This window comes from Rissa tridactyla, chromosome 6 (genome assembly GCF_028500815.1).
Source record: "Rissa tridactyla isolate bRisTri1 chromosome 6, bRisTri1.patW.cur.20221130, whole genome shotgun sequence".
Lineage (NCBI taxonomy): Eukaryota > Metazoa > Chordata > Aves > Charadriiformes > Laridae > Rissa > Rissa tridactyla.
The window spans coordinates 68110503-68132907 of NC_071471.1; the positions used below are offsets into that span (position 1 = coordinate 68110503).

The following is a 22405-nucleotide window of genomic DNA, read 5'->3' on the forward strand; positions in this document are numbered from 1 at the left end:
GTTAGCATAGATAGTTTAAGTATTTATATACTGCAGAACTAAACATTGAATCTCTCTCATCATTCAACACTCAGTTAATTCAAAGTCTTTCATTTTCAAGTCACGCTGTATGAAATCAATTTACAAGCTATTTTGGTAACTGTACTGGTCTCTGCTACGACTGACTGCAAGTGCAAGAGTACCCTCTTGTGGTTACACAGAGCTCAGCTGCACCATATATATCTCATGCAGTACCACCGCACGATCAAGATTTGAACTGTAACTATTCCACAAAGTCACGGATACTAAACACCTAAGCATTTCGAAAATTCCATAACCAGACTTTTCCTTAATTTGCCTCCAACAACACTGAATGAGACATTACCTCCAATTTGTGTCGTGCATCATCAGGTAAAGTGTCAAAAATAAAGTCTTCAATGGTTTTAGGCTGGTTTGCTTTAGATTTAGAGTTTTGTAAGAGGCAAGCTTGATCTCCTGCTTGAAGTTGAGAGCCTTCAAGTGTGCGCATCTGGTTCTGAAGGAGTTTCTGCAGTTTTCTTTCTTTCCGTATGTCCTTTGCTTTTCGACACGGTGGCTTGCTTAAATCAGCCCCTTTCCCTGCAAGAGCAGAGACAAAAAATTAAACACCACATTTTGCAACAAACAAGCAATTCTTACATAACCACTGAAAAGAAATGGTTAAAATCACTGTTAATTGCAGACTGTGGTCTTTTACGTTTACAACTACCAGCAGAACCTGATGCCAAGCTAAGTTGCAATGATTTTTTTCCTCTACACCTGTTTAATGCAGCACTTCAATATGGAAACACCTTGACCATGATTCCATTCCAGAGCCAAGGTTAAATTTAAAAATTAAAATGAAAATACTTCCTGTCTGTAAAAAAGTCTGTCCATAAATCATTACACCACATCCCTCTCTCAGAAATGAAGAAAAGCTCCTGCTTAATATATGGCATGATGATGTACTATCGCCAGACAGCTACAGGATCAGCTTGAAATACTGAAAGGCAAAAACCACCAAAACTACAAAACCTCACAGCCAAATTCATAGAGAATTGTTCTACTGCACTAGAAACCCAGGTGGCTATACCAGACTCCCATAGAAGACGCATGCACACACACAAAAAAGCAGCATTTCTTTTTTTTGTCACTTGGAATCCTTATGCAGTATTTAGAAATAGCACCAATGTCACTAATGACACGTAAAAGACGAGTAGAAGGCCATAAAAGCTTACATCTTTGCTTAAAATTATATTCAGAATGTCTGTTTTTACTATTCAATTCATTTTTATCAACTTAACTCTCTCTTTAACAGATCGACCATTTGTAACATTCTATTTGTGAAATGGTATTTACTTAAAAGAGAATTCAAACCTAGGAAACAAATGGATCGGCATGGAAAATAGTATGTAGTTCCACAAGAACTTAGTTTTAAAGCAATGCAAATCTGAAGGCGCACAAACAAAAATTCAAGTGGTCCAAATTCCTCAACCAAGGGGCCAGAATAATGTTATACTTAGGACACTAATGTAAGGTTAAAAAGGCAAGATATGAGAATGCCAGTACGAGAAGAAATAATACAGAATTTTCTTCCATTTAAGAAAAAAAAATAAAAAAATAAAAGGAGACAGCTGGTCTCCATGCTACCCACCAAATGCACTGAAAGGATGCAAGTACAAATAATGTACTTACAAGTAGCAGTTTCCCTAGACACTATGATTTTAATAACTACTGACTGTAAATCCAAACATTCAAATTTGTAAAAGTTATAAAAAGCAAAAAACATTTTCCTAATACCCTCAATTCTGCCTAAAACACGTACATCGCTGCTGGCTATTCCGTGTAGCGCACACAAGTGACTGAACACCACACTTCACTCCAGAGGCTGGGTAAGAGCTGTATGACTTTGCTGTGCTGCTGGAAACAGTGCTGGAAGAAATAATCAATTTTTAAGGAATATCTGTCTCAGCTTAGCAGCTGCTGTTGCAAATTCCATACAGAAAGAAAGTTGCACTCAAAATTGTATCAGCAACTAGCTAATGTAATACAAAGTAACTCTAATTCTGCATTATTTTTTTTTATTACTTTCTAGGGCACTGGTAAATGAGTTGGAGGCCAAAAGAGACACAATATTTAAAATGTTGAAAGAGAGAGGAAGACTGGAAAAAACTCCTCCTATATGGGGAAATACAGTCATATATCTTGTACAGAACCAAAACTGTAACAAATATTATGACAAACTGCTGAGGAAGTCTTCTACACTATTAGCTTTCTCCCAAAATCCATTTATTTGAAAAGACATGCTGGCACCTTTTGAAAGACCTTTTCAAATGGGAAAGTACACCGAACCATGAGCTGCTTTCATGTGAAGCTTTACGAAGAAGCCACTTTCCCAACTCTGTTAAAATTTATAAAAAGTAAAGAGGAATCCAAACCCAGACTTAACTACGGCTTATCCCACTTTACTCACTTGAAGGCCTGGAAATTACATGGAAATTGTTTTTTCCAGAACTCCTATGAAAACGTAGTTAGAGCTTTCTTTCCTCCTGCTTCTTCTTACCAATAACTTATTAGCCAAAACTGACTTCTTTCTTGTCCTCTACCTGCTTCAAACCGTCCCATGGACAATGAGAATCGTGGTATCCTTCTGCAAACTGGAAATGGTGAGAGGACTGATATTTTAGAAGCTCACTGGTGTGTTTAGAGTGACTTCACCTGCAAAGAACTGCAGCCCTCAGAACCGCTGCTTGTGTCTTTCTTTACCAATAAATGCATCATAGAAATTGGCAACATACTTCATATTGGGACAAAAATTTTAAGTATCAGCGAGGCTGTAAATTATTTTTTTTAATGTGCATACTATACAGAATTTACAGTTTATAAGTGCCCTCCTGGGGCAAGTTAGCAGTGAGCTCTTCCTGGCTCAGCCAGAAAAGTCCCAGCCTGGTTGTGCCATGCAGACTCCGTGACAGCTGAAACGTTGAGGGCATCTTGGGGACTTAGAAAAAGAGCTAACACCACTTAGGCACTATTCAGACATCCTACAATTGCACTAGCAGGTTTTATGATCAAGTGTTCTTACCTCTCAGCTAAGGCTTTTGAGTATTTGTTTCATCCATACAGCTAAAACCATTCACCAGAAAAGGACAGAAACTATGAGGAAATTAGAGATACTACGCGACCTGTCCATGGGCAAACAAGTCAGAAAAAGAGTTTATTTAAAATACTCATGATACATTTGAAGAATGAGTACTTCATCTGTATCAGGACCTGTTTCATGTCTCATATCTTCTATAAGCTGTAAGTTAGCAAGAAAAACTTCTTGAAACAGTGAATGTGCACACAGACATAAGCAAACCTTCTTTTCTATCTGAAACTGTGCAGAAACAGCCCATTATTCCTACAGGGCAATGACCTGTTTTGTTTATAAAGGCATAAAAACGCAATTAAACAATCTTATTATGGAACAAGTCTACATTTTCCAAGATGAAAACTAAACATCTTTCTATCTGGAAAATTTTAAACTAAATTTGACCTGTGACACAACCTATCTTGAAAAAAAAAAAAAAAAAAAGAGAGATTAATTAAATTAGCTCTCTGATGCCTTTATTATTCACTTTTATATTTAAAGCCTCCAGAAACAAAGAAGCACACTAATGAATATTTTTCCTCTCTAAAAGTAAAGCCTCTTTTTCTAAAACAGAGTACAAACAACGTTTCAAGCTTTCGTTATCTGCATTTCTAGTGTTTAAAGTTTTACCCAATGTTATTCTTAACATAACTGAAGACCATACCTCACTTTTTCAAAACAACAGCAGGTTTACACTCATAATCTTTACCGAAAACTGCCATCTGCTGTCAATAGCCACTTAGTTTGCTTTCAAAATGTTTACATAACTCAAAGTTTTCCATTAATAATTTAAAAAACAAGAGGGTTTTGAAAATCTGCACAACAAATAAAAGTTATATAAACTATATGACGGCTATAAAAGTTTTGACTGCATTTTATAAAATCAAAATATAAAATACAGTCTTAAAAATTCTGGAGAATTTTTCCAGGAAGGTGTAACAGTACTGCTTCTATGCAGCACTACTAGTTTTCTGATCACGCATTTCTGAAAACTTTCCTTTTTTGTTCAGATGCAAAATTCCTTGTTAAACTGGTGAAAACATGAACCAATGGGAATGAGTGTTCATTAAGGACAAAGCAACATTATTTTACTTGAAATTAGCCAACTCATAGAAGGAGACAAAAATCTTTGTGAAGGAAAAAGTAACTTGAAGTTCTCATAATACTGGCACAACATGTGAGCAAAATTAGGCATTAGTGTGACGTCCCAACACACGCAGAGACTCTGAAGCATCCAGTCTCCACTAGGATTTTAATTAATATTAGTCGCCATGTATTGGCTAACCACAATTCAGAAAATACCCTTTATTTTTCTGAACGGGCCACTGTAGATGCTATGCAAAACTGGAAAGATGATCTGTAAGACCAGGCTGTCTCATCTGCAGCCTCTGAGCCACACAGAGCCTGTCAGAACTCTACTACCTTTTCCAGTGCAAGCTGTTGGTCAAATGAATTATGCTGGCACTAATCCATCCACCCCGTACCATCTTCCTACCAGAAATCACCCATGTCCCACAGGAATATAGCCAGAGCAAGAGAGAAGTCATAGAGCGACCCGCTGCACTCTGCGGGCACGTCCTGGTAGCAGTAGTTTCCAGCACTATTTCCACCCCCCTTCGGGGACTCTCAAGAACTCCTCTGCACGTGCAGCAGATACAGTCACACCATGCAGAGGATCACCCACCAGCTGTGACACATGGGCTTCCCTGTCACAACAAGCTACGTGAAAAGCATAACACTGCTGCAAGCAGATGTAGATTCCAGGCTCTCGTGCCACAGCAAGGGGTACCATAACAGCTATCACATGAAAAAGATTACGGTCCCATGACTGACAATGAGATTATCCTTTTTTAGGGTAAAGATTTCACGTTCAAATTCATCCCAAAGGCAGTATTTCAGAAATCTTTACTATTACTATACAAAAGCTTGACTGAGGGATAACTTCCACATTGAAAAAAAGTGGCCATGCTATTAAAATTAGTATTATACTAAATACTATTATAATATTGAAAATGCCACAAATATTCCATGTACTTCACGCAAAACTGTAGAAATGAAGAAGCATTTACCTTCAGGCTTTGGCACATGGGAGCTGTAACATTGCATAAATACATCAAAAGTAAAATGAGGGAGATTGCCTTACTCCTTGTACATACTCACTGCATTCCTTACAGACGTGTAATATTAAGTTCACAGCAAGAAAAAAAAAGGAGAAATTACGACATAATTTCACATCCTCTAGTGACACTGCTTTTCTAATCTAAAGTTAGCCAAACCTAAAACAAGGAAAGCCCCCAAATAGATAAAAAAGCTCACCTAGAAAATGTTATTCTTTATAGAGGACTAGAAGTCTCTATACTTTTTTTTTTTTTTTTTTTTTTTTTTTTTTTACATCAGCAGAAAGCTATGTAATTTCCTTTAAGCCTACAAAATAAAAACACAGTAATACACTGAATGTATTTCCAATGCCAGCTAGGTCTGTGGCAAATAGTCTAAGAAAGCATAAGAAATATAGCCTTAAACAAGTTATTCACAGGTGTATTCATGGGGTGTAAACACCACAATTTGTATTACAACAAGATGACCTGCAGAAATGAAGAAACGTAAAAACAACACCTCGGTCGTTCTTGTTGTGTCTTAAACTAGTTTCCCACTGCTGCACAAGAGACAAGGTTAAGCCTTAGCTTAACGGGACATAAAGCCCGAGCCACCACATCCCGTTGAAGAAAGGGAAAGCTGAATGTACATCTTATTCTGTGCACAAAAGTATCCCGAACTGGAAACTGGTCCCAACGTCTGATGAGATTCAACCACCTTAACCTATCTGACAGCAATCTAAATAGCATACAGAAAACTACCAGTTGTAGATGCATATTCTCAATAACCAAATTAAAAAAAAAATAAGTATAATGAAAATCAATGGAACTTTCAGGAAAAACTAAGAAAACAAGTAACACGCAGCATCTCTCAATTTATACACTACATATTGCATAAATTGGCAAGAGTATAGGGCACAAAAAGAAACAATTATTGAATTACTAGACAAGATAAAAATAAGGTCTTCAACAACACGTGAAATCATGACAGTATATTCCAATTACTACCAGAAATTTGACTACCTGGCTTGGGCGGTGCATGAACGGTTTTAGCTGAATGTGATGGTTCTCCAGGGACTGGCGTGTCTCTATCTACACATATCTGAAGAGAACCCGATTCCACCGTCTGCTGATCCACCTCTTTTGTTTCTCCTGTCTCCTTATCTTCATTTTCCACCCTCTCTGCGTGATCCACACTCAAGGGAGTCAGTTCAGACTGACTGACATGAGATTCACTTTTGTATGCAAAATCACACGAGACCACATCTTCTATATGAGAATCCATAGGCTCTTCTGTAAATAATTTAAAAATACAGGAGTTAATTTCTCTCTGTATAACCGCAGCTCACACTTTGCACAATTAACATTAAATTAACTTATTTACAATTTTACGACTGTTTTCCAACAGATAAAGTGACTGTTTGCATAGTCTGAAAATGGAAAGCTTCCTTTATGACCTCGAATTGCACCAACTCATTTATGAGAACAGTTTTATTTTCTCCATTAAAATGGGGCAGTCAATTAATCTCGAGCCATAACTTCAAACGAAATCAAAGCGTATATATACAAAAATCAAAGCGTATTAGCCATTCGATCACTCCAGCAGGTACCTGATACACCTTTCAAACTTCAATATGGGTTTTCAAACAGTAAGAATTTCTTACCTCCACCCACTACTTTTGAAACATCTCCTTTGGAAATAAATTTCAACATTTTCTTCAGAACCTTCTTGTGAGATTTGGAGGTCTGAAAATGCAAAGCTTGGCACCTCAAAAAGAAAAAGTTACGATCACTTCTTTTGCGAAACATTATTTCAGAAAAAAATGTTAAGGAACCACTTAAAAAAGTTACACTGTATACATATTTCCTAATTATTTCTTAAGTTTCCCTAAATTAAGTGGTCAAATATTTTATCAACACTTTTGAGTTAATAAAATTATGTTGCTTTCTACTGCATAATATCATTCTTTATGGCATGTTTTGTGCGTGTATCACTATAATCACTAAAACATGCCAAGGTGATCCCAAGCACTGCATTAAAAAAAGCTTTCCTAGGAGTCTAATACACTAGAATTTTTCACTTATCCATCTTAAGATAAAGCATTCATAATAACTACTACTGCTGGAAAAGCGTATCTGGAATCATTCATACCTACTCAACAGACAGCCTCTCTTATTTGGGACACTAAAGCAGTGTTTGTGGGATACAGACATATTGGGTCACCTGCAACCAGCGAGCAAGAGAGCAATCACGGGGCTATCCCTTTGGATTGCAACCCCCAAGCAAAAGGCGAGGGTACACACTCAGCAGATTGCTTACAGGAAAACATCACCGAGCCGCTGATGTGCCTGTGCACAAACCCAACAGCATACATTTCGTACTCAAAGTACCATTAAAAGTAGATAAACTTTTCAAATATTCTGCATTTAAAGCGGTAAACACAAATGGTTGAGTGCAGTCAAATAACTTACAGTAGCATATTTTGAGCTTCTTACCTTATTGTGTATTGAGGACAACAGGTTTGATTCATGATAGGTTTGTAGACATACTTTCCACTTCTAAAAATAACAATAAACACGTATTGATTTTTTTGTTGCTTATACTACACACTAAATGGAAGACTAACCTTTTTTGTTAAAATAATATCAGAACATTACACGAAGAGTAACAAAAGTTGAGAAGCAAATTCTTCAGCTGTTTGTTTGCTACTATACTAAAACACTGTCCTTCTAAAATAACCAAATATTTTCCTGCTATACAGTGTCATGTTACAAAAAGTCACAGACCGTTAGACAAATACTTCCATTTCAGTTACTTACCGAAACTAGTTAACTGTTCTCGCCACCCTAAATTTTAAAACTGGATTCTAAGCAGAATCTAAACTGACAACATGGCTTCATATTTTCTTTTTAAATTTACCTTCGCCATCCTCTATCTATGAGATCCTGGTAATCTTGAACTGTCATCGAATGTGCCCACATACCTGAAATAAATAATACAGTAACACACTTGACTGATCACAATTATGCATTAATACATTAAAATACAACAAGCTCTACAGAAATATTAAAGTAAATCTGAGCAGCTATTGTGACTTTCAAATAGGTGTCTTTCAAGGACTTGGCATACTCATAAATCTTATAAATTACTGACTTACAACACGTACATTAAGGGTAAAAAAACCAAAACTAACAGATCTTGGGATGCGATGAACTATATTGCTCTGACTGTACAAGTTAAAACGTCTACCTCTCCACCTGCTATCTTACCCAGAGATACACCATCAAAATAACACAAAATTGCTCCATAATTCTGTTAAACTGAGTGGGAAACACTGTGCCAGAAGGACTCTTCTGAGAGGCACTGAAGCTGACACAGACCACTCCCAGGGACCCCTCAGAGAGCAACTTCCCCGGCAGCCACCCAGCTGAGCCAAGCTCAGGGACTGTCACCTCTTCACGGGGGAAAAGAATATAAATATAGCCTGCTTCCCGCTGAGCCGGCCTGAGGAACCCTGTCTGGCAGCAGGGGCAGAGCCAGGAGCCTTGCCGGGCAGACAGGCTCTGATCTACAGGTCAGCCCGGGCTGTCACGGGAGGTGGAGGCTCTGGCAGGGCAGCTGCACCTGAGAAATTAAACCAGGCCAGGAGAACGCTCTGGGCAAGATGCTAACTGCTTCCTTAGTTAGGATGCATATATTATGACTATAATAATTAAAACATTTCATCCTTTACAAAGCTTTCCCGCTACTCCTGATGGGTTCCCCATAGACTGACCGAAGGCTTTTTCGCTCTGAGGGTGGTGAGCCCCTGGCCCAGGTTGCCCAGAGAAGCTGTGGCTGCCCCATCCCTGGAGGGGTTCAAGGCCAGGCTGGACGGGGCTTGGAGCAGCCTGGTCTGGTGGGAGGTGTCCCTGCCCCGGGCAGGGGGGTGGAACCAGATGGTCTTTAAGGTCCCTTCCAACCTAAACCATCCTGTGATTCTATGGAGAGGCACAACGGGCGCGGTTTCCCGCTGAGCCCATGGCCTCCGGACCCACACCGACCCCGTCCCTCAGGCCTCCCTCAGCCCCACCGGCACCAGCCAGGAGCGGCCCCGCCGCCCCGGTCGCCCCCTTGTCCGACAGCACGGGCCTGGCCCAGCCCGCTCCCCTCGCAGCCCGCCCTGCCCCCGGGGCCGCACCGTGGGAGAGGTTGCCGCTCTCGTTCTTGCAGTAGCCGCAGCGGTAGCCATCCTCTCCGCCGAAGTACTCGACGATGCTCGGGGAGCTACCGGCCGCCGCCATCTCACCCGCCGACCCGCCTGCCCTGCCCCGCCGCCCGCCTCAGGACGGCACCCTGCCCGCTGCCCCACACGGCGCACAGGGACACCCGGAAACAGCCGCCGCCGCCGCCATCTTTGCTACGGGCAGAGCACAGGCAACTCCCACAGGAAGCCGTGGCTACGCCATTTTTAACCCGGGCAGCTGCGGCAGCTTCCCCGCAGGCCCTAGCAATGTTCCTCCATATTTAGTGAGGGCGGCCCCGCTCCCGCCCCAGAAGCCCTGGTGGCCCCGTCCCTCCGCTTACCGGCGGAGACCTTCCCCCGCTCCGAGCCGCAGTAGCCGCAGCGGTAGCCCTCCTTCCAGCCCTTGTACTCCACCACGGCGGCAGCGGCAGCCATGGTGCCCGGCGGCCTCCGCGGCCCCGCCCGAAGCGGGGGGAGGTCGCCGCCCTCAGCGGTGCGGGCCCGGCCCCGGGCAGGGCTCCCCCCGCTCGCTGGATTTGAACCAACGCATCGCGCTGGGCGTTGTAGATTAAAGATTATCAAAGTGTGTTTCCTCATACCCTCATGGCCTGACCGCGTTTTATCACCCCCGAGAGAGGGGCTCCGAGAGCAGGGCTAGCCGCAGAGAGCACATCACCTCCGCTGCTGGAGCAGAAACCTGCCTCCTGAGGAAGGGGAGGCCGAAATCCTAAAGCTCCAGAGACAGTGCTCCTCACAAGGGGAGCTCCTGGAGATGGAGCTAGGCTTTTCTTTATTCTTAAGAGAAAACTGACATGGCCTAAGGCAGCTGTCCTGTCTAGTTACACTACCAAATACACATGGTACTTCCTTTTTTAGGAAAAAAGGAAGGAGGAGTTTATCTGTAATTGAGATCAAATTTCCACAAGTTCAACCTTGATTTCCAGAAGAGTAAGAACAGAAAGACTATCAAATTTGCTCTGCGGCACCCAAGAGCATCAAGATAAGATTATCACAGCAGAGGTAATTAAACATGTAAATTCCACTTGCAGGCTGCCATCGGTGACCGACAAGGGATGAGAGAAGGGGGATAGCATTTCCTTTTTCTGAAAGCTTGTGTTTGTAACTTTACATAAAGTAGTAAACACAGACATAATAAATAGAAAGTATATGGTAATAACCCTGTGACAGGTATAAACAAGACAGCTTATATAAAGTGTCAAGATGTTCCAATAAAAATAAATTTAATTTTACAATATATACATATAAAATCTTCTCTGAAAGAAACAATTTTAAAATATTTTCTTTAAGGCACCTAGGGGAAAAGAAAAAACAAAGAGAAGACAATAAGACAACACACATTAAGATTTGAAACTTGCCAAACAACTGTGACAATAAAATAATTCAATCCTATCTTTTAAAGGATTTTAGAGGGAACCAGACTGTCTTCCCTTCCCCTGCTTCCCTAAGTCCTTCTTCGGACTACTTTATTGACTCATAAGCTGTCACTAGGTTAAAAAAAAAATAACAAAAGTACAAAAACTAAGCTATGATTCTTCACAGCATTGCAGTCCAGGGGTAAGATTCCAAAAACTAACTCAAGTATATCATTTAACTGACCATTAAGTACAAAAATACAGGGTTTTTTTTCAGTTAATTACTGCATAGAAGACTAGATGACATTTCATTTCATGAAGGGATCAAGAATATAGAAACGTTCGAAGTTATACAGTTATCCTGCTTATAGTTTTTCTACATTTATAAGTCACAGGTAGTTTCCCTGCAGTTCTTCCACATGCATAAGGAAGATACAGTGTATCCTTATTTAGTTTGATTTATTGAACTTACTTGAATTAAGCTATGTCCATTTCATCTTCATTTCTATAAGGAGGACTAATCATGGGTTCTGTTATTTCGTATGTTTCTACAATCTCCTGGTTAGAGATGACAAGAGAACGTAAGTTACAAGCGCTGAGCTATTTCAATTTAATTGCAGTTACCACGAGATAAGTAATAATGTTTTTCATACTGAAGCACTATTTCAAATTACTAAGTTTCTTCTGCACATTCTAAGTGAAGGACAAAGAAGTAGAGTTGTATGTGCTAGAAACTACTTTTTGTCTAAAATTTATTACAAACAGCAAACAGTGAGGAAACTGTATGGAGCACTTCCCCTCTAGAAGCAAGTACCGTATATAAGGGAAGAAACAGCTTCCATACTTATGCAGTCCTCATATAAAACAATAAAGGCGAGTCACTGCACAACTTAAAAGCACTTAAACTGACCAAGCCTCAAGGATCAAAGATAAAATCGCTATCCCAATTCTCAGTTTTCTTGCAGTTAAAAACATTCATTAGATTTGTGATTGTTCTGGAATCCATAAAATTAAATGTAGTGATAATATATACAGGAACACCTATCCTCATCAGAGTACATCACAGCACAGCTCTCGGATGCGTTCTTACACTTAAGAAAAAAAAAAAAAAAAATAATCAAAAGTATCAAGTGCTCTCTATTGTACCTTCCATTCCTGATGGCTCAGAGATATGACAACCTGGTTCCGTGCTCCAGCACTATGGTGATCCTCCTTTCCCTCATTCTCTTTTGAAGGCTCTGTTCAAAATACAGTATTTTCATAGTCTTTACACTTGGAAAATCAGTTTCCTCCAGGAACACAAAAAGCTTCACAAAAAAAGCAAACCAATTTATACATACTCCACTAAGCTAGTCTCTATCAATAGCCAGGACCATATGCTTCTTCAGAAATTTCTTTAACCTTACCTCCTAAAAATTTAGAAACTAACATTTCTCAGAGTCCCAGAAGGACCTAAGTATTTAATCCTTTACGAAATACCACCAAAGTCTTATATCCTGTGCGAATGAAAGCCAAAAAACTCATACATAGGATGGCATTGCCTTTTCAACTCCTTTGAAGCTGCAGCACTTCCCAACTCAGAGAGACGACAGAGACTTCTTGCACACAAAAATATCTTTTCTCAGCAAAGCGTAACAATGGTCATACACTTATTAGCAAAAATAACACTTAAAAGGAAAAGCAATAACCTTTTACTTCTATTAACTGAATTAATTTTTATTGATCAGCATAATGGCCTATTCCCATATTTTGATATTTAAAGAGACTCAATCCTTTCAGTTACTCATAAATCTCTTCATGCCTTCAATTACATTCACTCCATATGCCCAAATCTCTACTCTTGCAGCTAAAAATATACGTAAAACTTTGCAAACACATAAGATACAGCTACTTTTCGATGTTCTAACAAAAATTATTATAGTATTTTAAAGCTAGATTTTACCTATTATTGGCAATTTATCATCATCCAGCTTCAATTTGGCAAAACCATCCTAAAAAACAGTAGGATTTAAAGTTTCAGAAATTAGAACTATCTAATTAGGATAATGCACTGAGATTTCATATTTTTAATTACTATATTACATAAACAGGTACACATATTGATAAAGAATCTTAATTGGCATACTAAATAGGAAAAATTATTTAAATATAGCACTTATTCATAAAGAATGTGGCTGATATAGGACAGTTGGTAACTGCTTGATTATTAAAAAGTTGAGTTGTTAAAAATCATTATTATTCACTAAATATACTTTAGTTAACCCTTCATAATCACATCAGCATTCACGATAAACCTGAATTTAGTCAAAATGTTTGTAAGTTTTTCCCTTTTCCGAAATTCGTTTTATTCATCAGACAAAGTATAGTTTGAAATTCAAATCTACAGATTCAACAGAACACGAAACACTGCCCTACAACCTCAATAACTCTTCTATACGACTACTCCTCTGTGATCTAAAATAATGTGAGGTAGAATCTGTTTTTGAAAAGTATTTTGACAGCAAAAAATTTCGCTTTTGTTTTGTTGGTTAATTGTCTGGACAAATCCAGTAAAAAAAAAAATTAGTCTGTCAACTCTGTTTTCTTTTTTATTTAATTACCAAAATATCATAGACTGTTTGTATAAAACCAATTAAGATTCCTAATATTTAAATCCTGATCTGTCAATATTAAAGCCATAAAAACAACAAATCAATATTTCTAGGTAATTCCAAGATCTAAAATAAGACTTCAAGAACATGTCATGCCTTACCCTTATAATGAAGGACACGTGAAAGATGTTTTCCACAGTGCGTGCAAAAGAGTTTGGATCAATCACAAGATCAAAGAAGGAAATAGGTGTATCAGCTAGAGACGAAAAAATGGGTTTATTAAAAAAAAAAAACAAAAAAACACACAAACAAAACCAAACAGGTGGTATACACAGAGCTAATATCTGTAAACACAAATGTAAGAAAGTCAGCTTTTAAAAGCTAAGTGAATGTTTGTCAATTTAGTTACAATGCTGAACCCCAAGCTGCCTGCAGAAAGAAACAGTTTCTAGAGAATATTGTTTTCTTCCCATCTTTTGCCACACACATACACAGTGACTATTTGATTCCTTCTAAAATACGGCATGCTTTAGTAAGAGGGAGTGGGTAGGATTTAAATTTACTTTGCAATCAAACAGCAACTGATTAGCGTCATAAAAAAATACATAGTATATGGTTTTCAACATAAAGATTTCTACTTGCAAACTCCACCTCATTTTGTTTCTATAGTTTAACCCCTCTTAACTGTAGAGGATTAAGAGTATTAATTTTAACAAATTACTGCTTTAAATCTTAATTGAATCATACTTACGATCATTTTTAAAATGAGTTTGCAATAATCCCAAGATCCTTTCTACTTCTTTTTCTGTAGCTTCCTGATGAGACTCCTCCATTTTTTTTAACTGGAAAAAAGAAACATAGTTTCACCTCAAATAACCTCTGTTGTAAGACAAGAATATGAAAAGGGCCTTTTAGGAACATAACATAAATTTTACTGTCTACTACACATGCAGTGTTACAGATACACTTATGCAAACGTGAGACAACTTACGAAGTGCTTTAGGAATTAATTCCCAGTTTACAATATCAAACTGAAAGGCCAATACCAATATCAAACTGTATGTTTTGAGCCTGTTTATAGGTCTACTCTTACTTTCCAATAGTTCTGTGGAACCGGGTTACCCAGGTACACAGTCTGTGAGTTTACTGAAGAAGCTTATTTTAAGCGTAGAAGGGCAGTTCATTAAGATCTTTAACTTTTTTTCAGAAAAGGCACCTAAGTTTACATGTAAGAAACGTCATGGCATCAAGTTTGATATCGTCAAAGGACACAATTATTGTGATTTTACAGATTTGTTCATTATCTGTAAAGCAGGGTACTTCAAATCATCCTCCCAGTATGGTGACGAGCAGAGTACCAAATTCACTTTCCAAGTACAGTCTTCAGTAACCTGTTTGCTGTTCCTGTTAAACCCCACTGTTCCTTTGAGCACCTTGCAATAAAGCAAGCTACAGAAAGTTTCACACATAATATTTACCAAACACAGATTAACATGTATGCTGACCATCAGTGTTTACCTGGTACCAGGTAAAACCACAAACAGCGGTCACTCACTTCTGGAAGCAACTCTCTCAAACCCTCCAGCTCCTCTTCTTCCAAGCACAAACTGTATCAGAATAATCTCTATCACTATTTGGATTATTATGAAGTAGGCTGTATTTAAAATGACATACTCAACATTTTGCCTCTATGCATTGGCGTTATCAGTCAGAGGTTTCCCATAACAACATGGTTTATTTTATTTATTTTTTTTCAAAGTTTGAAATGTAAGCGTCTCTAAGTATTCTCAGATTTTTGCCTTTCTGACAGAGCAAGACAGAAAGAATTGGGAAATGGAAAGCAGGGAAAACAGTGGTTAAGTGAGCCAATTAGTTTGGTAGTGTTAACCACATTTCTGTGCAAATGCCACACACTGTTAGACACTTTTTAAATAGAAGTTGAAAACACACTAATGTAAAGAAGTTTCTTTTTTGTTTCCTTCCAAAGCAACAAGCAACAGAGCAAATAAGCTAATTTGAAATTGAAAAAATAAGTCTAAGTCCTATTTCTGAACTTGAAATCAGTCTGAAAATACTGTTTCCTTCCACTCGGTGAAACATGGCAGTCCACACAAAACAAGTCAAGAAGCCCAATAATTAAGTCTGTATCCTTTAGTACTACACACTTTGTAGCTACAAAACCCTAAACAACACAAACAGAAAGATTTAAAATCGACTTGTAGTAACTATGCCATAACAAATCGTTAATAAAGATAACACTTCACAGACCTGAGCAGGCATTGCTCGTTTTTCTTCTCCTCCTCTAGCTTTTTTCTGCCTCTCAATCCGTTGTCTTGGTACAGGAGGATCAGACTTGAAAGATCCCAACCTAACCAAAATAAACAGAACATATATATGGTAATATATTTTACATTGTATGCTAAGAAATCTATGTACTGAGCAGTTGATCTGCTGATAAAAGTGCAAAGTAATGACTGATACCTAAAAATAGAGCCTCGTCACATTTAGAGACTTCTGTAAACAGCCATCCCCAGAAGTTACTCCCCATATACGTTGGCAGCCTGTCCTGGTTTCAGCTGGGATGAAGTTAATTTTTTTATTTTTTTTTTCCTAGTGATTGCTGTGTTTCAGATTTGGTATGAAAGGAGTATCAATAATGCATATCAGCTTAGTTGTTGCCAGGTGATGTTTATATTTTTCAAGGAATTCTTTCAGCTTCCCATAGACAGAACGATGGAATGGCCAATGGACTATTCCATAGCGTGGCATCATGCTCAGTATATACATGGGGTCAGCCAGGGGCAGGGGGTACTTGGGATCACTCCTCGGGATGCTGACAGTTCACCAGTTCACCGGCTGGTGAGAGTGACTTGTGTCTTGTATATTCTTTTACCTTTATTATTATTGTTATTTTTCCTTTTCTGTTATCATTCTATTAAACTGCCTTTATCTGAACCCAGGCGTTTTTTATCCTTTCCCCTCCTTTTCTCCCTCTTCTCCCTGCCTTGCTGGGGCAGGGGGAGAACTGCACAGGCAGCTGCGTGGTCCTGGCTGCTAGGGATAAACCACAACACAGCCTCATACAAGAATTATCAATAGATGTATAAAATTTGATGCAATTATTCTAACTTTTTTTTTTTTTAACTGAAAACATTAAATCTACTTCTCTTAAAAGTAGTTAAGAAATGAAACAGAGTTTATGGTTCATATCCTCAAATATCCCCATTTGAATTTATTACAAACTTTTTTGCCTGAAAACTCTCTCCATACAATATTTATCTCTTTCTCATCTATTGTTTAGTCTCTGTAAGTTCAAGTTTGCAGTAAGCTTTTTTTTTTTTTTTTAACAAAAAAGCCACAAATTGTTAAAATATAATCAATCAAGAGAACATTCAGTACACTGAGATCCAAAGTTTCTCATTAAACAATGTGAGTGTAACATACGTGCTAGATTTAGGCACTTTCTTGAAGTGCTTACCTCTCTCCATTGACTATATAAGGAACTTAGGCTCCTAACTTTGGTTGCCTTGAATCTCCACCAAGTTAGATGCCTAAAGGAGAGAGTGTGAATTGAGACTCAATTCAAGTTAGTTCAGCAGGTACCCAGAAATTCTGCAGCACATATTTTTTCCGATCTTGGGTGAGTTGCAACTGCTCAATTTCAGAAGTCATAGACTGACCATGAAAAAAACCACCCAACACTTCAGGCCTCAGATAAGAATAGATGGAGTCAGAAGTAAGTAGTTCTTTTCCTAAACCGAGGACTACACCTTATTATTTAAAATTAACATTTTGCTAATATTCACACATCCTCCATCAGAAGACAGCCATTATTACTCAAGATGTCAAAATGCAACTAATGAGAAAACAAAGTCTTTCTTGCAGTCAGTTTTAAGACTGTAAAAATGATTGGAAAATATACTTATCGTTTAGAGCTTACAGCTTCAAAGTGCAAAGATAAGTTTGAAACGTATCAATTAGCTGTCCAGCATTAAATATAAGATATTGTATGATGAAATTATTATATTCAGCAACTTTCTTACAATTGTAGTGATACTTACGGGGGTGTGGAACGAGTGCAAAAGCACAGACAACTGAATAACATTCTATCAGCTCTAACGTCGGTAATTTAATTGAACTGGATCCTGCTATTGTAGGCTGACTTTACCAGAGATTTAAATTGGAGTGTTGTCTATAAGCCAGGTGACTAACCATCATTTAACAGCAGCTAAAAAGGCTCCTACTAAATGGGCTGCCTACGCCTAAGCAGAGATGACGCTGATTCTATATAAGGCCACTTGCCAGTAATCAGCTGATTTCTTCTGGAGGTAGAGACAGAAAGCAAGATTCTAAAAGACAACCCATTAACACAGACATACAAGAAGAACTGTTGGTCTCTTTATGATAATACAATCATCAGGTAAAAGATATAGACCCTGACAGACTGACCGTACATAACTGTCTGGGAAAGAAAAATAAAAGGTTCCTCTATTCATGATTCTGGCTGCAGCCTCTACAGGAAGAGAAAGAGAGTCAGCTTTTAAAGCAAAGAGGATCACTTCTACCCTTTTTTTGGTCTGAAACACATAAATCAATAATACCTTACTATGTCTATTAGATACAAGTGATACTATTTTGTAGCCAAGCCAAATCAAAATCAAAGAGAGAAATATTACAAAATATTGTAGAGACAATGAGTTCACTGTACCATAAGAACAGAGACCACACAGAAGTTCTTGTTGACACTTTGTGACCCGAGATTAAACTCTATTCAAGCACAGGGCATTAAAGATAAGAATCTATTAAGGCCATTAGCTTGTGCTGCAGTATATACTATTTCCTTAAATAAACTTACATATAGTGAAAAGAAGGTGCTCTTCTGAAGTACTTTTCTGTTTCTTCTCCCAGTTTATGCCAGGCATTACTAGGTAAATAGCCACCTGAAGTGCTCTCAGAATCACTGTCATTTTCGTCTACTTGTATGCGATTTATACCCATGAAGGTTAGCTACAAAAGAAGGAAAGTTGCAATGAAAATTCACTTAGAGAAAGATCAGTAGATACATTAATGCTGAAATACAGTATTATGGTGTTTGTCCTGCTAGATTAATATTTAATATCACTGCATAAGAACCTTGACTTTCCTGAAGATACATGAAAACAGAAAAACACTCACATACAGACTTGTGTTCAGGAAGCATCAGCAAGCAATGAAAAAAAGAGCTATAGGTAAATAAAAATGCCTGTATTCCAACAGAATTTCAATGATGTATGAAGTAGCAAAGCATTACTTAAATCGTACTATAAAGCTAAGATGTCTCACAGTTTCCGAGCAGCACACGCTTCCAGGAAGCCTAGCTCCTCAAACATCATAAAACCAACCCAGGCTTGGCCCAACCCTGCATCCATCAACCCAGACTTCCACAGGAGCAACATCAATAAAACAATTGAACTTGATGGGTTTTTATATTTCAGAACTCTTGATCAAAGACTCAGACTCCTTATTAATTTACCATAACACAAGAGAAAACTTTCAAGGGTGGGGGGGAGTCTGCTTCAAAGCTATTCTGAACTGACTTTTCCACCCAGTCAGAGTACAAAGAGACAAACATGTCTAGCCTAGAAGCATGCAAGTAATCCGAAGTCCCATTTCATGTCAGTGACAGACGGCCTTGAAAACTGCATCCAAAAACCATATAAAGGAGCAGACAGGATAAAGAAACTACTTCGCTACTGGGAAACTACAAAAGAGTGGGTATAAAACAGTGCACAAGACTACCTGAAGAGCATGAACTGACTGAACTGTGATAAAGCAGCTGCAATGCAACAATGGAGGGGCATGTCTGCATTTTAAGGTAGTTTTTCCCCCTATGCATATTGGAAACGCTTAATACATAGCCTAAAACAATTAACAACACTAACCAGAAAGTTAATCAAAGGAACTCATAGGAAGAATGTTAAAATCCATGAGAGCTGTCATGTACTGCCTCACAGTCTGAGGCTTTTATTTTATGATTCTGTAACAAACAGAGCAAACCTCTAGCAAAATTGTTGGCAAATTCAGAGTCTGGAACTTACCAAGTCTTCTGCAAACATTAGTGAATCAAATGCTGTCATCTCAGAGTGCAACTCATTGGCCTTCTCTTTTCCTAGATTTGATGCTAAGACAAGAAATTGGGCATCCAATGCAGCTTCTCGTGCACAGGAAACTGTTACAGAAAAGAATTTATGTTAGTAATATGTAATTGTCCAAAATACAATAATAAAATTTAGCATACAGACTTTCCTGGGTGTAGAGCTTTGCAAATCATTTTATTGTACTGACCTCTAACATACTTACTTAAAAAATCCTTATAATAATATTTGCATTTTTAAAAAAGAAGGAGAGAAAAGAAGACAATGACATTGACAAAGGCAAGCATGGAAAAATAACACATTATCTTAAAGAAAATGCATTTTTCATTGACATGCTTTGCATCTCTCCAAGTGAAATGAAGCCCTCTACGCTGTTATCTTTTATATGTACTACTTACATATATTGTTCTACAGAGTCAAGATAAAGCAAGCAGTCTTTCTAAGTGCAAATAAACACTAAAGTAATGATGTTTATTTTATCACATCAACTTATTCAAACAATTTCTCTTCAACTAAAGATATCTACTTCAAGTTGTACTTTAAGAATTCTGATAAAGTACTTGTACCTCAACTTCATTCTCTTGCCCTCTTTATAAGGTGTCATTGCCCCACACTTGGCCAACTGTCAAGCAAACACCTCTCATAAGGACCACAGAATTTGTTTTACCTCCACTAAACAGTTTATTGGCCTCTTCCAAAGCTTCTGTCAGTCTGTTGCTTTTTGAACTCAGCATATCCTCACGATTTTCTGTGGGGAAGGGACACAAATGAAATCCTAAATTACTTAAATAGAGAAGCATCAATAAATACATACTTAAACCTTAAATCAAAACTGGCTGGTTCATAGCTCATCATACACACAAAAATAAAAAATATAGTTATAACGCATGAATTGCAAGATTGTGTAGGCTCCATTTTTATTAATGTTTATGCATTAACTCAGTTTGAAGAAGCAATTTTCATTTTGCTTCAACTGAGTAAGATTTATATGGCTGAATTTATGTTAGCAGATCCAAGATTTCTCTGGGTTCCAGTAAAATTTCTATATCTGTGTCAAAACAGCTACCGTATATTATAGTTTTCTGTATTTTATTTGTCTTATCTGTAAGTTATTTAGGACTTTCATGAAAGAAACACTTAAACCACCAAAAACGTATGCTTGGTGATTTCTGAATCAAACACAGTGACTTACACATAACAGTATACATACGATTAAATGAGGCTTTCAGATGTTCAATTCTAAACAGCTACTCACAGCAATGCTTTTAAGGACATACACCATATTCAGTGCATTGACATACCACTGTTGCTTTTCTGCATAATCACAGACTGGATCATCCATAAGCTGCGTTGTATTGTCTTGTAAAACAACCCCACAAATTTAGCAAGCACACAGAAAACAACCAACACCGCACGTTGCTTAATTTTGCAGTGCTTACTCAAACAACCACTGTTATGCTTTCATGAGAAAAACAGCACATTCCAAACATACACAGGAGAAGTACTGACACACCTATCTAGAGAGATGCTAAAGGAAAAAAAAAAAAAAAAAAAAAAAAAATCGCATAGCACTTTCTGAAAAGCCTAAGAATAACTTCCTGGTCCAGGCAGGTACTGGTTCCAACAGTTTCAAATTAAAGCTCCAACACCATGAACGCAAAATTAAAGGCTATCAGTATATCTCCAGGTCTAAAGCTGATGGTTCTCCTGCATCAATGCAGTCACACATATTAAGTGTGGGTAAATCATAGAATGGTTTGGGTTGGAAGGGACCTTAAAGATCATCTGGTTCCACCCCCTGCCCTGGGCAGGGACACCTCCCACCAGACCAGGCTGCTCCAAGCCCCGTCCAGCCTGGCCTTGAACCCCTCCAGGGATGGGGCAGCCACAGCTTCTCTGAGCAACCTGGGCCAGGGGCTCACCACCCTCACAGCAAAGAATTTCTTCTTAATAGCTAATCTAAAACTCCCCTCTTTCAGTTTTAAACCGTTACCCCTCGTCCTAGTGCTCTACTCCCTGATAAAAGAGTCCCTCCCCAGCTTTCCCGTAGGCCCTTATAACCTTGCTATCCCTGGGCGTGCAAATGCTTCCAGGGAGGCAAATTTCCACCTAACTCCAGGCCCAAACTTTCAGCAGGCCAAGGAACTCGGAGTTCCCACGGAAACCTGAAGAGTTCCTCAAACACCACGGGCAGGTTACCAGCCTGGCACTCCCAGGGACTGCCCCGGCACCCCCTCGCAGCCCACGTTTCCCCTCGACAAAGAGGCCGGGGCAGAGCCGCGTCCGGCCCCGGGGACAGGCCGGCGGCCCACAGCCCGCTCCGGGCCGCCCCCGGGGGGAGCCGCACCCCGGGCTTACGCTGCACACTGTAGATGAGCTCCCGGTACTGGTTCCGGATCATCCTCCTGTTCCGCTCATCGCCGGCAACCTCGGCGCTCTCCAGCCGCCTAGGGTTCTCCCCCGCCGACTCCGGCTCCTCTCCATCCTCCTCGGGGGCCGCCGGGCGGCTCGACGGCCGCTGCTGCTTGTGCTGGGGCACGGCGCCGTTACGGGAGGTGGATGGTAGCGAGAGGCGGCCCGCGCCCGAGCTCTGCGAGGAGGAGAAATCATCGCTCCCACTCGCCTCCGACATCGCTGGTCGGCACCCCGAGCCTTCACCAGCCACCGCGAAAAAGGCACGGAAGGCCGCCGCCGAGGCCGCCGCCCGGGCAGCCTGGCCCCGCGGAAGGCGCCAAGGCCGCGGAGACGCTGTTACCGGTCGCGACGGCGGCCGGCAAGGGCCAAACCCGCGGGGACGGGGCGGGGCGAGGGCGGTGGGAGGGGCCAGCGGCGCCACAGCCCGCTCCGGGAGGTCG

The 22405-nt window shown here is 39.5% G+C and overlaps 2 protein-coding genes across 12 annotated transcripts in view; both read right to left on the reverse strand.

Moving 5' to 3' along the window:
* ATE1 (arginyltransferase 1) overlaps positions 1-10594 on the reverse strand; it is an 84919-nt gene extending 74325 nt beyond the window's left edge. For 8 of the 11 annotated variants that reach the window (XR_008467111.1, XM_054206598.1, XM_054206595.1 and 5 more), the window contains exons 1-6: positions 9794-10594; positions 8147-8210; positions 7723-7785; positions 6891-6994; positions 6250-6519; positions 365-597 (exon numbers count right to left, since the gene is read on the reverse strand). Coding sequence is in view for 10 of the 11 variants with exons in the window: in XM_054206598.1 (XP_054062573.1) it covers positions 365-597; positions 6250-6519; positions 6891-6994; positions 7723-7785; positions 8147-8210; positions 9794-10049 (990 nt within the window). In the remaining variant the exon portion in view is untranslated. Of the gene's footprint in view, positions 1-364; positions 598-6249; positions 6520-6890; positions 6995-7722; positions 7786-8146; positions 8211-9407; positions 9633-9793 lie in introns of those variants that run through there. The other 3 variants (XM_054206604.1, XM_054206601.1, XM_054206600.1) reach the window with 1 other exon arrangement.
* An 82-nt stretch (positions 10595-10676) lies between these two features.
* Positions 10677-22345, reverse strand: NSMCE4A (NSE4 homolog A, SMC5-SMC6 complex component). The gene is made up of 11 exons (XM_054206605.1): positions 21909-22345; positions 20218-20298; positions 19494-19624; positions 18272-18423; positions 15685-15784; positions 14168-14258; positions 13578-13672; positions 12768-12816; positions 11972-12063; positions 11298-11383; positions 10677-10764 (listed from the first exon to the last, which is right to left on the reverse strand). Exons 1-10 carry the CDS (start codon positions 22180-22182, stop codon positions 11303-11305), a joined length of 1146 nt encoding a protein of 381 aa, XP_054062580.1. The 5' UTR covers positions 22183-22345; the 3' UTR covers positions 10677-10764; positions 11298-11302.
* Positions 22346-22405: the final 60 nt, after the last annotated feature.